The following is a 16679-nucleotide window of genomic DNA, read 5'->3' as shown; positions in this document are numbered from 1 at the left end:
GGAATGAGCAGTGTTCAGTTTGAACCAATGGCAGGTTTAAGGTAGCTCATGAAGAAACAGGGGCTTTATTCCATTACAAATAGGACCTTCTCCACTGCCATCTGTTACTAGTGATCATAGCTTTAGGGCTTGGTACTTGGAGGTCTTGAAAATCTCTGTAACAGTTTCTCTGAAACAGGGAGGCAATACAGTATATAAAGATTAATGGCACTCATTTAAAATGACCTGCATAATTCACTCATGGCTTTAGCATTCATGAGTGGTGAGGCCACATTATGCTATCATGTACATCCTGTGTGCATTCAGAAAGAATGGTCCCTGCCATCCCTGGAGTCCCTGCACTCTAGATAGGCCCTTACTTGAGGGACACAAGGGGAAGCTCTTGCGTTACCTCCCACATATATTGTACACAGCTCCTGTGCATCTGCATAGGGTGTAAGGATTGTCAGAATATGGCTCTAAATTACAATGCGCCTATGGGATTCGGCTGCTGGGACTGTGAGACCTGGATTGGCCCAGTATATTAAATGCTGTGTGTATCTGTCTTGGGGTGCACCACTCCTCACTGGTCTGGTTCCTCCTCCTGGTCTCTCTAGGCCAGGGGTCTCAAACTCAAATGACCATGAGGGCCGCATGAGGACTAGTACATTGGCCCGAGGGCTGCATTACTGACACCTCCCCCCTCGGCCCTGCCCCCACTCCACCCCTTCCATGAGGCCCTGCTCCACCCTGTCTCTTTCCAGTCCTTCCCTGCCCCCATTCCAACCCCTTCCCCAAAATCCCCACCCCCACTCTGCCCCCAGGGGGTGCAGGAGGGGTGTGGGATGTGGCAGGGGCTCAGGGCAGGGGGTCGGGGTTCAGAGTGGGTAGGGGGCTCAGGGCAGGGTGCAGGAGGGGAGTGGGGTAGGGCAGGGGGTTGGAGTGTAGGAGAGGTGCAGAAGAGGGCTCTGGGCAGTGAGTTGGGGTACAAGAGGGGTGTGGGGTGTGGCAGGGAGTTCAGAGCAAGAGGTTGGGGTGCAGGAGGGTTGGGGGTGCAGCAGGGGGATCGGGGTGCGGAGTGTGACAGGGGGTTGGGGTGCAGGACGGGTGTTGGGTGTGGCGGGGGCTCAGGGCAGGGGGTCGGGGTGCAGGATGCAGCAGGGGGCTGGGGAGTGGCAGGGGGCTCAAGGCAGTGGGTTGGAGTGCAGGAGGGGTTCAGGGGGTGAGCTCTGGCCTGGCACACACCGGGGGCAGGGCAGGCTGTCTGCCTGTCTGTCCTGCCCCCGCGCTGCTCCGGGAAGTGAACATGGGGAAGGGAGGGGCATGGGGCTCTGTGGTTGTTGCTTCAGGCACCGCCCCCAGCAGCTCCCATTGGCTCAGAATGGGGAACTGCGGCCAATGGGAGCTGATGGGGGCGGTGCCTGAAGGAACAGCAGTACACAGACCCTGTGCCCCTCCGTTCCCCACGTTCCGACCAGCATGGGGGCAGGGCAGGCAGGTTCCCCTGGTCCATGTTGGGACGGAGCCGCTCTTCGTAAACGCTGGGGGAGGGCAGGGTGGCTGCGAGGAGCTTGCGGGCCGCAGAATTCACCCTGCGTGCCGCATGTTTGGGACCCCTGCTCTAGGCATTAGCTCTCGAGACTGACGCCTCTGTCTGCGGTTTGAACACTGTCAGTCCGATTCTGGTCTGCAGCTCCTCTGACTCCAGGACCCTTCATGGCTTTGCCCTCTGGGGTACAGTCCATCAGCAGTCCTAGGCAGTCTTCCCATTCGCTGCCTTAGTTATTCCATGTCCTCGGTGGCTGGTAGGGGAACCCACGCCCACCTTCTTCTCCATGTTCCAGTCCAGGGACCCTCAGCTCAGTGGTGCAGGGCTTCCTCTCTCTGCCCTCAGTGCTCCTTCCCTGGACTGCTTCTTACCACTCTGGTTCCTTCTCTCTCTGGGAATACCAGCTTCAAACTTTCTCCCTCTTCCCAGGCAGAGACTGCTCTTTCCCAGTTGCCAGCTACTTGGCTTTATAGGCCCTGCCCGTTCCTGCACAGGTGAGCCTGCTCACAGTCACTTAGTTTCCTGTTCCCTGGCTCCTCCAGGTGACTGTGGAGTTAATTGGCCTGCCTGGCTGCCTTAAACCTCTTCCAAACCTGTGTGGGGTGGACATCCTATCACAGTATCCTTTCTTGCATCAAGCAGCATTTAACAGGAAGCCCTGTCCACTGTGCGGCATTTTTGAGCTGCCACTCTGTCATATCTCCTCTGTGAGGCCAGGGACAAAGCCAAATGACTTGGAAAAGACAGTTCTTGCATAGGCTGTGAGTAGACCTGGGAACAAAGACCATCATAAACCTCACCACTTTCAATTCCAAGTGCAAGACACGCTTTTTTAACCTTGCTTTCACTGATGTGAACACACAGCAGTGGGTATATTTAAAAATAAGAACAAAAAAGTCTTAAAAACAAATTTCGACCAAAATAAAACACTTCCCTGCGCACACAATTCTTCTCTCGGGGAGCAGGAAAGAGAATGATTGATACATGACAGTTGTTAGCATGTCACTTAATGCATGATTGTGAAGCAATCAGCTTCTGTGGTTATGACATCAATATAAGAACCTTTATAGAACAGAACCAGTTCTCACAGAATGCCAGCCAATCATCGTGAACCTACATTACCTCACTCCATGAATCTTACCAGAGATGCCATTGAACACAGCTTCAGGCAAAAGGTAAATGGCACCATGGAAACTGAAAACTGCTCTACCAGTGCTGGACTGAGTCTAGTGAGACATCTGTGGCTCATGGTGCAATCCACAGGTGGCCAAGTTCTGTGAGGTCTGGGAAACATGCTTCCGGAGTTCTGCCATATGTGAGAACTGGTGGCCCCAGCTCTTGGCTGTTCTGCCTACTGGAAGCATGAATGTAGGCAGAATGTAAAGAGAAGCAGCTGATCTTTTGAGACAAGTCCTCCTCCTACCATGTACTTTGATGTTGGATAGGTTAGTCCTAAGGGTTATGAAGAAGTCTTAATATTGGCCTGTGTGTTAGCACTATCTTGTTTTCACCAATCTACGCTATGTATAGCACAGTCTCCAATTTCTGAAACACATTATTATCTGACATAGAGTTATCTCCTTTAACATCTGTTAAATGCATTGACTAAATTTGTACAATGAAAATTTTAGATAACAGGGAAATTTCAGTGTCCTCCATGACATTTGAATAACTATGGCTGTATTGTATATTCCTTCTTCGTTGTATAGTATTAAGTAGAAGTGTATTTCCTTTGTAACCTGGATATACTGTTATAAGTAATTTTTTTCTTTAAGTTGGATTCAGATGTGTTTTTTGTAAGTTACTTGACACTTTAAGACATATTAACTGTAGCCTCTAATTAGCTAAAACAACATTTGGTATTGTCAGGCTATGTATTATAATAACGTGTCCAGATAAAACCAGGTCTTATATGAACATTCATGGCTAGTGTTCCCCTCCCCTACACTGTCAAGCACCACTGATCCACAGGAATAAAGACCTTGTTGATGCCTGAAAGTGGTTCGCAAACATGAAAGGTATCTGGGGGCGAAATGGCAAAGAGAACAGGATTTTACAAAAGACATGCAGCTTTTACAGAAGTTGGAAATAGAAGGTAACCCATCTTTTCAGGAAAAGGTTTATTGTAGGTATATCAGGATGTGGCATTTGGGACTTGAGAATCTAATATGTGGGAACTAGGTGTAGCCTGATGCATGCGTTGGGTAACCCCTTTGACTTCAGTTGGGTTGCATGCCAGATACATCAAGATTGAATGTGGGTTCTGAGATTTATAATGATGGTTGGTGTGTGTGTTTTTTGTTTTTTTTTAAATAGGAAGGGGGAGGTAAAGGGACCAACAAAGAACGTACCCTCAGGATATTGATTTGAAAATTTTTTAGGAGATCAAGGGAAGAGAAAGATATTGCTATACTCAGAATATAACAAGCAGATCATGTCTGAAGAAAAACACATTTCTTAATTCATTTTACCTCCCAAAAAACGAAACAGCCACACGGCAGAATTTTTCTGTGGGAATTCAATATGGTATTCTGGGTACAACAGGATCTTTCATGTTGTTAAAAAGAAGCTTCAGAGCTTTCTCTTCTGCTCCTAGATCAGAGCTTTACGCCTTGAGGAAAAGGTGAAAAGATTTGAGATGTCTTGCAGACTAAAATCTTTTTGAAAAGCAGCTTCAGTGTTATATTTGTATCAATTATTTGGCTACAAAAGTAGACAGTAATACCTCTTTTTAATGAAGATTTCTTCATAGGTATCACCTTTATATATATATATATTATAAACACCCCTCCCAAAAGGGTGCTTTTCATTTCTCAGTGTTTGTTTTATATAAAAATACAGTTTTTGCTTCCCTTGAATTGCAGCTTCTTTAACTGGCACCTTAGAGGTATGCAATTCATTTCTTCTCGTTCCTTTTCTTCAGGCTGATCCTGCTGGCATACACAAGAAGCCAAGTCTGAGATTTAAAAAACAAACAAACAACCCAAAAACACTTTTAATTATCTTCTGGTTCACAGTAGAAAAACTGAGTTGAAGTAACTATGCATTAAAAGTAGGGTTGTTGGTGTTTTTCTTTTTTCCTACACTCTGTATTGAATTTTCAGAGATGGCCTTTCATGAGAGAATGGCGGTCCTGTGAATGAATGAGATTGTTTTTGTTGCAGTCAGATATACATTTTAGCTATAGCTGGCTGAAAAATGCAGATTTTTTTTTAAAAAAAAACCATGTGTTCGTCAAAAAGCTGAATTAAAAAAAATAAGAGATGACCACAGAAGATAATTTGGGAATGGGGGAATGGGGTGTGAATTTGATTTTTTTTTTTTTTTTTTTTTTCCCAAACATCGATTTCAAAACAAAAAATTTCAGTGAGCTCTAGTTTTGTCCTTTATGAAGACAGAGGACACTGCTAAGGTGATTAATATTAAAGCTGACCTAGTCTAATAATAGCTCCATCTGGAAGGTGAAACTAGCTGTCTGTTTTAAGACTGGTTAATTTTTTTGGCCTACCAACCTTGATATTAAACGTTGCCATTTATCTGAGCAGAGGCTTGAAAAGAGCCTAAAGTGTCTTCTTGAAAACGCTAGAATTATTAGCTGAAAACAGGCAGGCTATCAGGTATAGTATTTCCACTGCCACACACAGGCTATATATTTGTGAGATCATCTGAAGCTCTTACACACAATTTTTTTAAACAAAGCCCTCATAGCCTGCGGTTATGTAGTGGATTAATACTAACAGCTGTGGGGTAACAAAAGATTAAAACTATCCTAGCATATGACAACATCAGCAATGAAATGCACATAGTGTGAGGTCTTTCATTGTCAGAGAACTCTAAAGACTTATAGGATTATATGCATATAGTGAATATATTTCTATAGTGTCTGATTTTCGTTCTTTGTTTATGAATAGCCGTCAACTTTCGTAGTTTTGTTTTCCTATGGCCTGAAGTTAGTTTACTGTGAGAGAGTGTATCTTCAGGAAGACAATTGCACAAGAATTACATGATCCATGGACATTTTTCCATGATGTCGTTTGTTGACAGGATTTTAGGATGGCAGATAAATTCTAACTACACTTTGCAGTTTGAACCACAAAGTACTGAGACAAATTCAATCCACTGTAATCATTTACACCAGGGATTAATTTGGCTCATTTTATTTTCCTCTGGGGATTAGTGGGAAGAGGATTGGTTTAAAAAAAAAAAAGTGATGTATTTTGAAGTTCAGTAGTATTTTTAAATGCTCAGTTCAACTGTTTAGTATCTGTTCAGGAATGCAAATTTAAAACAAATGTTGAGATAGGATCAAAAGAGAAGGAGAATGCAGTTGCTTCAACAGTTGAGTGATGGTTACTTACATAATTTAAATCAGACTTGGTGAAAATGTTCTAATAAAATAAATATGCACAATAATAACTGTTCACCTTTTATCATCCCACTTTGACCTCAGGTTAAGAGGTCTCGTATTAAATGAGTTTGCTGAACTTGGTTCTGCCTATCCTTAATAAATTCTGTTGTGTTCTTGGTCACAATTACTAAGACCTCATCATCTCTCTCATGACAATGCCATGTGTCTCTTTCTAGTAAAGATCATATACTCTCTACCTTCAAATTCTCTCCCTTCATACCAGGATTTGGTATTTGAAATGCAATAGTGCATAGAGACCCAAATCGAAATTGTTTGTTGTAGCATTCCCCCTCTTTTAGAGCAAATTTATTTTTTCCAGTGTTACTCATTCCTTGTTAACTGGGCTCATTCCTTCCAGGTAGACTGGGAAGGAGGAGAGGTGGCGAAAAAAAATTGTTTCATTGTATCATAGGACATCTTGAAATTTATTTATTCTCATGCATTATATTTAATGAATTGTCTTAATACGCTGTACAGTTAAGCCTTTCTTATATTTTCCCCATACATCCCAAGATATGTATAATACATACCACAGCTTATGCAACAAACATTTATGGGACATGTAAATTTACTTTTTTTTTAAAGCAGCAAATTCTTCTTTGAGGTGGAATAACTGGGACACAGTCTGCTCATGGCCAGCTGGGTGAATTTTCCTGGCTAAAAAAAAAAAAAACCCTATAATTGAGTATTTGTATGTTTGGTTTTACTTTATTTTTCTCCCACGATTTGGCCTCAGAGATTCCTTACCTAACTAATCAAAGGGTTCCTTTCCCTAACCAACTTTTCATGTTTTTTCCATTTCTTGCTGCTTTACTTTTATTGAAAACCTTCTGATGCCTCCTGGGAATATTTGGAAGACAATCAATTTAGAAACCACTCTGGTTATGGATTATAATTTTTACGGAGGTGGGGGAAGGAGAGGGGGGCTAGACTGTTTGCTGAAAGATGGATCTCTTTCCTTAGACATTAATCTGCTCCTGCTGTTTATTCCCACTCACCACAGCTATAATCTCTAAAGAATATAATTGTGATGTCACAAACAGGTTTGTGAATTTAGGTGATGTATAAGCAGCAGGAACAGATGAATACTTAATCAGTTATCCTGTCTCCCAGCAAATCCCTCCTAGTATAATAAAACAAAACCAACCAATCAACCAAAAACACCACAAAACAAGAAAAAAGGACGGGGGAGGGGAAAATGGAGGAGAAATACAAAGAATGAGATAAGTGCAGAATTTTTATTGTTTCTAAATAATGTCCCGCCAAGGAATCTGTGTGCCTTTAAGGTTTTCGTAGGCCAGTGTGACAAAGCTGATTGTAGTTGGCCATAGGAAGCCCCGTCTCTCAGGAAAGAGATTAGTGGACTCCTTGGGCCATACGCATCTCTGATGTAACTCCACGGACTTGTAAATTGACATCCAGGGTTGTGTTTGGCCCTCTAACCATAGTAGTTCAAATCCAGTTGTTTTATAAATAGTGGTATAATTTATGCCTCTCATGTACTCTGGAGGGAAGGTTGGTGCAAGTGATAAAGTAGTTTAACTTGTACAACTTTGATATCCAGTGCTGTGTAAACTTAAATGCACTATAGCTCATTTGTACAGGGCCGTCCTTAGCCATAGGCAGAATAGGCAGTCGCATAGGGTACCACTCTGCCTGGGGGCACCACTCTGCCGGGAGCCCAGACAGACGGGAAGCAGTGGAGCATGTAAGAACAGGGCTGCTGGGTCCTAGAGAGCCGAATGCAGCACAGTCTGAGGGAGGGGCTGCTGGGAAGTCTCTGGAAAGGGGTGGGGGAAGGAACTCACCTGCAGGGGCTGGGCTCGAGGTGCTCAGCACCAGGAATATATTCAGGGGGGGCTGTGCTCCACCAATATTTGGAGCGGGTTCTCCCCTGCCCCCCCCTCAGAGCTGCCCTGCCAAAGAAAACAGCCAGTGCCTCCTCCTTTTGTTTGTTGCTTTGCCTAAAGCTAGAGAGAGCAGTGGCAGGAAGCCTCCTGAGCACCGGGGGCGGGGGGGAAAGAGGGAGAGAGGAGGGGGAAGGAGGGCACAGATGGTGTGGGAGCTCTCTCCCGCGACCTGGCTGCAGCAGCAGGGTGGGGAGGCCACACATGATGGCAACCCCCTGCCCGGTACCCATCCTAGGAGGCGAGTGCACTTTCTGGACCTGGTGAGTCCCAGGAGCATGTGCAGTGACCGTGATGCAAAGTGAGTGTGCTGCGGGTGGGGGGGAGGGGGAAGAGGAGGGGTCCCTCCCCTGGAGCTTGCTCGTGCCAGTAAGCAGGGGGAGAGTCCTCTCTGGCCCCACCCTGGGCAGCCTGTCTGCATCCCCAAGTTCCTTATCCCCAGCCCTGTCCCACCCCAGAGCCTGCGCCCCAGCGCCCTAACCCTGAGCACCCTGCTGCAGTGTGACCCTCTCGTCCCAGCCCATCCCAGAGCCCTCACTTGAGGGAAAAAACGTGCAACTTAAATTTGGTGATCAGTTGGAGTATCATTGTGTTAGCACAATACTTGATTATTTTACACCTTTTAAAGTATACAGGTGTTCAAAGTGGGAATTTCTCTTAATGTTTTTTCTGACTACTGTGTGGGTGTCAGTTTCCCCTATGCATTTCTCAGGATCTAGATGGTGGGATAAGGGGGTGTGATAGTTGTGAGCCCTAGAGGCCAGTATGAGTCCGTCTGCACAGAGAATGGGCCAAAACCCTGTCTCCACACAACTGATGGCCTGGGTCGCTCTCCTGCAAGGTGCCAACTGAGGGGTTGGAGAACAAAGAGATCAGGGTGGCCTCCTAATGCCTGGAAAAGAGACAAAGGCCAGAGGAGAGAGTGTCAGTGCCTGTTTGGAATTCTGGAAAGTGCATGGTGGTGGAAGGGGATGCTGGATGCTTTGAGACTACTCCATATAAAGCCAGTCAGGACTCTGGGGGAGCCTCCCTCTCTGAGCGTACTGTCTCCGAGCAAGACGCTACACCTTCCTGGGTCTGACGCTCAGAGCATTCAGCATGCCCTCACACACTGTGCGCTTTCTGCAGTGAGTGTGCCCAGGCAGGTCCTGGGGGCAACCAGAAGTCCCTGCACCCCAACTCAGCCAGCCAATTAAAACAGAAGGTTATTAGACGACAGGATCACACGTCTAAAATAAAGCTTGTAGGTACAGAAAACAGGACCCCTTCATCAGGTCCGTCTTGGAGGGTGGGAGCTAGACCAAGTTCTGGGCCTCTCCCATTTCCCCACCGAGGCTCCAAACTGACACTCCCCTCTAGCCTTTGTGTCTCTTCTGGATCTCTTCTGATCTCTTGTCCTCAGCACATTCAATTGGCACCTTGCAGGGGAAACTGAGGCACCCACAAGAGTATTCAGAGAAAAATTAAGAACATTCCCACTTTCACAACAGTGCAACAAAATATAATACCGTATATTGAAGCAGGCAAGAGCTGCTTCTGACTTTACACTTTTAATTGACCCTTGTAATCTTGTGGTGCGACGCATTGGTAGCTTCATTTATAGTCAGATTACAAAGGAGACAGGGGGTGGGGGCGGCACCACATTTGGGCACTACCAAAAAATATACAAACCTGCCGCCTATGCCTACCTGTGAGTGTGACCTTTCCCATGGCGTGAGGGCTGTCAGGGGCTGTGTTGGGTGAGATGCTGGGAGGTGAAGGCTGGCTGCCTCACCTGCTGAGGAATGACCGTAGAAATAATCTCACCTTCCTCGCAGGCAGCCAGGATTGAAAGGTCACACACGGCTGGGCTGGGGATAGCCAGAATAGCAGTGCGAAAATCAGGACAGGGGGTTGGGTAGGGTGAGCAGTAGTGTCCCACTTTATAGGGGACAGTCCCAATTTTTGGGTCTTTTCTTATATAGGCTCCTATTGCCCCCCCACCTCCCATCCGATTTTCACACTTGCTGTCTGGTCACCCTAGGTGGGGGTAATTGGTGCCTATATAAGACAAAGCCCCAAATATCGAGACTGGCCCATATAAAATCAGGACATCTGGATCTGGTCACCCTAGCGGGGAGTGCATCTCTCCCCGGCCTGGCAGTGATCATCCATCTGGGGGGAGCTGCACAGGGCAAATGAGCTGCTGTGGCTCCATGGGTGCCCCGTCCCTGAGATCAGATGCTGTGCTAACTTCACCATGGTCCGTTGAGCGGCGGTGGTGCCCCATTGGTGTGTGATGGGCCTGAGGGTTTGCTGCTGCTGTTGCCACTCTGCCTGCCCAAGACATGCAGTTTTTCCACCTATCTCCCTTCTACTGCACCGTTGAACCCAGCAGGCTGGGGTGGGCGGGAGCCAAGCATGAAAAGCAGTACTGTGTTGCCATTTGATCGTCATTGAGGCAAATTTTTGCCAAAAAATGCTTGCTAAGAATCCTGAATTCAATTTGAATATATTTTTTTTAAAATCAATATCTTAGCCAAAAACTGAAAATGGAAGTGTTGACAATGTGACAAGTTTGGTATGGGAGGGAGTGGGGCCAATTTCATCAGAGAAACAAAAAATGTTGACTGACTTTCTATAGCCCTGGTATACTGCTAAATAGAGCCCTCCAACAACTGTAATATGCTCATTCTCCTACTAGTGTATAGAGCGGGGGTCGGCAACCTACGGCACATGTGCAAAGGTGGCACGCGAGCTGATTTCGATGACACGCAGTGGTGGCTGAATGGCTCAGCCCACCGCTGCTCGTGGATTCCCGGCTGCTGCCGCCATTGCCACTGCGGGTCCCAGCTGCCAGTCCCCACTCAGCACCCTGCTGGCCTGCAGACCACCAAGGAACCCCAGGCAGCAGCAGGCTGAGCAGCCGGCGGCTGAGACCCCAGCTGAGCCACCAACCCGCTTTCAGCCTGGGGTTGCATCATTCAGCTGGCAACGGGTTGATGCGGGACTAAAATCAATGAAATAGGAAAACAAGACAAAACTAATGGCAAAGTGCAAGAACCTAGAGCAGTGGTCCCCAACCTTTTTCGTCTGGCGGGTGCCAGAGCAAGGACGTGTGTGGTGATGAGCATGCCGCTGAAATAGCAGTGTCACTCCAGAGCGTTGGCGCCAAAAGCCGCGAATTTCAGCGACATTTCGGCAGATGCTCATCCTCCGGCCAGTATGCGGGTGCACTGAGAACCCCTGTGGGCATCATGGCTCCCGCAGGCACCACGTTGTGGACCCCTGACGCTAGAGAGCCTCCTGAAGCACAGTGATCATTTTGATTTAAATGGACTTGAACTGGTACGAAGAATTGAGTTGTTGCCACATGCAAATCAATGATGGACATTGTACAGTTATTCATACCAGCAACTTGCCACCCATATTCTAACTGACAATTCCTGTAACAGGTAAGCATCAGGAGAGACGGGTTTCTCAAAACTAAAAGCTCATTAAAAACTATCTCCGCTCTACATGATCAGGAACGCTTGACTAGTCTTGCTATCTACAATCGAACAAGAAAACATAACTTGTCTTGTCATACGATGACATTTACTGATTTTGCAGCCAAAAACGCCAGAAAGATTGCTTTTAATTTAAAACTAATCCTGTTTCAATACCTCTTCATATAAATTCCAATAAAGGTGACAAATTTAAAAAATTGTTATTTGCATCATTCTGTCAAATCAGAATTTTTATAGTGCCTACTTTTAGTGCTAGTCATCAGCATTACAGTGTGCTTAATTAAGTTAAACTGGTTTTAGTAACAGCCTGTGGCAAGTTTTCCAATACTGTAAGCTTATGTTTGTGTTGCTAAGAGCAAACAGCTAACAGGGCCACCAGTTGAATAATCTCGCTTAGGGCACCATAAATCCTAAGGACGGCCCTGCATTTGTAAAGCAGTCAGAAGAGGAAATAGTGAGCAGAAAAGCAACTAAAAGGAGGGTCTTAGGTTAAACACTGCAATCCTTATTTTATGGTCATGACTTTTCCTTTTAAACTTTTTTCTGCCCCCTTACCCTCGGCCCTCCTGATGGTGTGTAAATTTCAGTTATGTGAAAAAAGCATAATATGCAACCAGAGGAGCAAAAGCAGGTGTAGCCCTGCCCCTTTTCTAGCCCCTGGTTTAAAAGACATCTCTACTTGTCAAATTCATGGTGGTCTCAAGACACACTTCCACAGGAGTTCCACCTGGATTCTCCAGGCTGAACTTAGCTCATTTTGTATATGCTTTATGGGGAATATATATGACCATGTATCTTAGCAGACGTCTGTATGTCATAGCCTAGTGGGACGCCAATTCTGGCCCAAATCTGGATTAATTTCAGATGGACTGCAATGGGAAATCCCAGGTTTACTATAGATTCAGAATGGTGAAACATCTAACTTTGACCAAGTGGAGCCTATAGTTTTCTCTTTCACATGCTCAAAGGAAGTTGAAGGTTGGTCTTTATTGCTATAGTGGTTGGAAGCATAAATCTTCAAGATTCATGGTTTCCTCCTCTTCTCCCCACCCTCAAAGTAATCTGGCTTTATGTATTACAGGCAGAAGCAACAAATTAACAGTTTACATCAGAAGATACGGGAGAATGAATTACGGGCTCAACATGCCAGGCTGAGCCATCTTGTGAATTGTGAAGAATCTTATGTGACTAATTTACAGGTAGGATGGTTATTTTCATTTAGGTATTTCGATATATATTAACTGAATGCATCAGAAATACCTGAGGGCAAGTTCACAGTTCATTGCAGGCCAAAAAGTAAAACCATTTAAATTGTTTGTCGTCTGTAATATTGCCTAATACTCATACTTTGCATACATTTCAGAATGTTCTGTTAAAATGTAGTTTTCCCCCAATAATTGCAGAAGTGTTTTTCAAGTTTTAAATCAACTGTTTATATAAAGTGTGTTTTTGTTCTTAACATTAATTTTACTATTGTATGTGTTTGAAATCTGAAAAAAAGTGTGTATTGTGAAGAATGAGGTTAGAGCCATCATAGTATTCACCCAGCAGAAGGATCTCTAAAACAGGTTGCAGGGTAATGGTAAAGATGAAGTGAAATGAGGAAGAGGTTCAAGAAAAGTAACATTGCAGTGTTAGCTATATTGTCTGAAGTTCAACACCTTAAAATAAATGGAAAAGATGTAGAAGCCTGGGCTGTGATGGTCAAGCAAGGTACCAATGGAGTAACTTTGCATGGCAAAAGAAGACAAATTTGGCAGGGACACCTAAGTAGGACCTGGGATAGTGCCCAAAGATGCATCCAGAGGGAGATGGGGGAGTGAAGAATGACAATGAAAAGCGTAGACAAAAGATTCTCCTATCCTGTTTCCCTTGTATCACCTTAACCTTTTTCTTGTTACAATCAACGGACCAGATCCTCAGTTCATGTACTTCAGCATAACTCCAGTTATGTCATTGGAGCAATAGTGATGTATGCCAGCTGAGGACCTGGCCCAGTGTACATATAAGCCCATAGAAAGAGGAGTCTGAACACCTGAACATTGTCTTGTTGGAACTGAGAATTTAGCATGGCTGTAAGCTAACAAATGCATTGACTGAAATGGAAACACCATGCATTGTTAATTATTTAGGGAAAGATTTTCAGGTGCCTCAGGGATTTAGGTGCTTAATCCCAGTCGTAGGCACTTCTGCAAATCTCCTTATTTTGTAAAATTATTTTAAAATTGTGAACATGCTTTTCTATACTGAAATAGTTACCTATTAGAGATTGGGTGGGTATGAGTTTGAAAGAAAAAAAGTATTGACATTTTTTTTTCAACATGAAAGGGGCAGTTAGAACATCCTTGCAAGTTCTGGTGTGTGTTGGTTTTATTTATTTTTTAGGAAAAGGGTGTTACACACAATCTTATATATAATCATGTAAATAGTAAACTTTATGTAAAACATTAATGAAGGCTTTTCTTAATTAATAGCATTTTTAAAATCAAGGCTCAGAGGATTTTTGCTTTAATTGGTTTATTCAGTATCTATTCCTGGGAGTTATTTTTCTTAATTGTATTCCTAATACGTAGCTTAATCTTTGAAAAGATTTAAAAAATTATTCTGAATATTTTCTCTATTTTGTTAAAGGGATGCTGTCAGCTCAAAAATCATGTCTTTTAACAAAATCAAATTGCTTTATAAATTCCAATGTAGAGTACTGAAACTACAAGTCTTTTAAAAAAAAAAATGCAATTTACTTTTCATCACTCATGCTATCTGTCTCTATCTTGCACTTCTCTCACCATGGACAATGAAAACAGAAATGTAATTTTCACTCCGGTGAAATGAGGAGGCCACTTAGTGCAGTAGGTAGAGCAGCAGATATAAAACCTAGGTTCTGTTCTTGGCTCTGCCACTTTTGTGATCTTGGGCAAGTCACTCCATCTTTCTGTACCTCAGTTTCTCTATCAGAAAAATAGGGATAATAATGCTTACCCTCTTTCAAAAAGCTTCTAAAGATGTAAGCGCCATTGCAATATTTTGGTTTGTTCATAGTCATTTGCAGTCTGGTTTGCTTTTGGGGTTCTAATGCAGTGTTTGGGGTTGGAAACACTACGGATGTCTTGGTTTTCTGTAAAAGAAAAACCTAAATTTGGGGCCAAATTTGACATTACCCTGTCCCTTTAAGCATGTTATGGAGATCATCATAATTCTTCATTTTAAGGTATGATTGCCAAATTCAGATATTCTCCTGCTCCACCAAGTATAACTTCCAGAAATTCATGGTGTATTAGCTGATTTTTTCATGCTTATGCTCAGACATCCAATATTGACTGAAAATTAAATCCCACTCTATTTGTATACAAAAAAATGTGTTATATAAGGCTATGCCTTCCCTACGAGCTTGAGGTGCGATTCCCCTGCTTGTGCTATTTACCCCCGTGCTAGCTTGATGAGAGCTGGCATGAGTATGTGTACGTGAGCAGGGGAATCTCTGGGCTTGTAGTGAAGATGTAGCCTAATGAACACCAGTGCAGTTATTTTTCGTAGCTTGTGCTGTGTCACCTCTCCTCAGAAAACATGTTGTAGCATATGTGCATTTTCTTTCCAAAACAGGCACTGTATTTTTCAATCTACCAAGTAAGAGGGTTTTCTCTAGGAGCCATTCGGTTATGTAAGATTGTCAGCTGGACTTTAACTGTACTTTTTCTTTTCTTTTCTTTTTTTTTTAAAGCATTCACAATATGAGAACACATCATTGCAAGCTCCATTTTCAGAAAGATCAGTATCCCACTGTGAGGAGCTTGAGCAAAAGCTTGCATCAGTTGAGAATAAGGAAATGCAACTCAATGAGTTTCTCAAGCAAATTTCAAACAAATCCAGTGAAGAGAAAAAGAAGATGGAAGAGAAAGTAAGTGGCTTTCATGTTTAGATTTCACCTTTATGCCATGACTGCATCAGAACTTTTTAAGCAGAAAGCAACTAATATTTAGGTTCTTATTTATCCTGTGGTATCTATAGTCCATCCACAATATGGCATTTAAACATGCCGAGCCTGATTCACCACTTGTTCCAGTGTTACTTTGTGTTACATAATTACTTGATTTCAGTGGCGCTGCACTGGGTGAAACTGGAGTATCACAGTTTGAATCAAGCCCAGTAGAAGTGTACCAAACATTAACCATGTCAACAGAGTGGCAGCAGGGCCAGCTCTAGGCACCAGCATTTCAAGCATGTGCTTGGGGCGGCACTTTTCAAGGGGCAGCACTCCGGGTTGTTGTTGTTTGTTTTTTTTCCTTCAGCACAGCACTCCATTTTTTGTTGTTGTTGTTGTTGTTGTTGTTTGCTTCGGCGGTGGTACTCTCCCCCCCCTTTTTTTTTTATTTGCTTGGGGCAGCAAGAAACCTGGAGCCGGCCCTGAGTGGCAGCATGAGGGCTTTTGGTTTTTGATTTAAAAAAACCCCTCTTGTACAGGGGCAGTCTTGCTATTTGTACGTGTGTTCAGTGCCTACTGCAGTGGCCCTCTAGGTGTAACTGTAATCCAGGTAACAAATAATAACAGCCAAACAGATGCTATATACCGCCACAAGTACTATAACCTGTAGGAGTTTAACATGGCTGCCACATGGATTGTAATTTGTTAATATGGATGTAACTCTGGAAACCTTTTTTTTAAAAAAGGCCTGTGTTGCTGTCCTCCCTAAAGTGGAACATTCAGAACAGGAGAGAGATAATAGTGGCTGAGGGAACAGTAAAAACAACTCACTGAGGTAGCATTAGCTTTTCCTGAAGGGATGACAAAACTGTGGGCAGCTTCACTGGTGTTAGCCTGAATGTAGATGGCTTTCTCTGTTCCAACTGCCATTTTCAGCACCATATTAATTAAGCTTGCTTCCAGCAAGCATATATGACCTGGTGCTGAAATCACCCATCTTCATTATGGGTCTTGTGGTTCCTAATGCGAGCCAAAGAGGGACATTTTCTGTTAAAATTCCATGGTGTAGAAAAGGCGGTAGGCTTGTAAGCACAAAGACTTGTGACAGTGTATTGAAATCTTAATTTTTGTTTCTTTACTTACTTTCAGTTGAGCACGTTCCCTTAGAACAGGGCTTCACAACATGGTGCCCGCAGGCGCCATGGCACCTGTGGGAGCATCTAAATGCGCCTGCATCCTGGCCAGCGGTGGAGCACCCGCTGAAATGCTGCCGAATTTCTGTGGCATTTTGGCGGTGACGCCTCTCCATGACGCTGCTTCGGCAAGCGGCATCGTCAAGAGGCGTTGCCGCCAAAATGCTGTGGAAATTCGGCGGCATTTCGGCGGGTGCTCCACTGGCGCCTGCCGGACGAAAAGGTTGGGGATCACT

The 16679-nt window shown here is 44.3% G+C and overlaps 1 protein-coding gene across 2 annotated transcripts in view; it reads left to right on the top strand.

Annotated features, from left to right (window-relative positions):
• CEP85L (centrosomal protein 85L) overlaps positions 1 to 16679 on the top strand; it is a 185620-nt gene that overhangs the window by 148762 nt on the left and 20179 nt on the right. For both annotated transcript variants that reach the window (XM_032780536.2, XM_032780534.2), the window contains 2 exons: positions 12413 to 12530; positions 15050 to 15226. In XM_032780536.2, the coding sequence (XP_032636427.1) occupies positions 12413 to 12530; positions 15050 to 15226 (295 nt within the window). The remainder of the gene's footprint in view (positions 1 to 12412; positions 12531 to 15049; positions 15227 to 16679) is intronic.

Source organism: Chelonoidis abingdonii, chromosome 3 (assembly GCF_003597395.2).
Source record: "Chelonoidis abingdonii isolate Lonesome George chromosome 3, CheloAbing_2.0, whole genome shotgun sequence".
Classification (NCBI taxonomy): domain Eukaryota; kingdom Metazoa; phylum Chordata; order Testudines; family Testudinidae; genus Chelonoidis; species Chelonoidis abingdonii.
The sequence above is the reverse complement of the archived record's forward strand: the minus strand, read 5'-3'. Positions and strand labels throughout refer to the sequence as shown.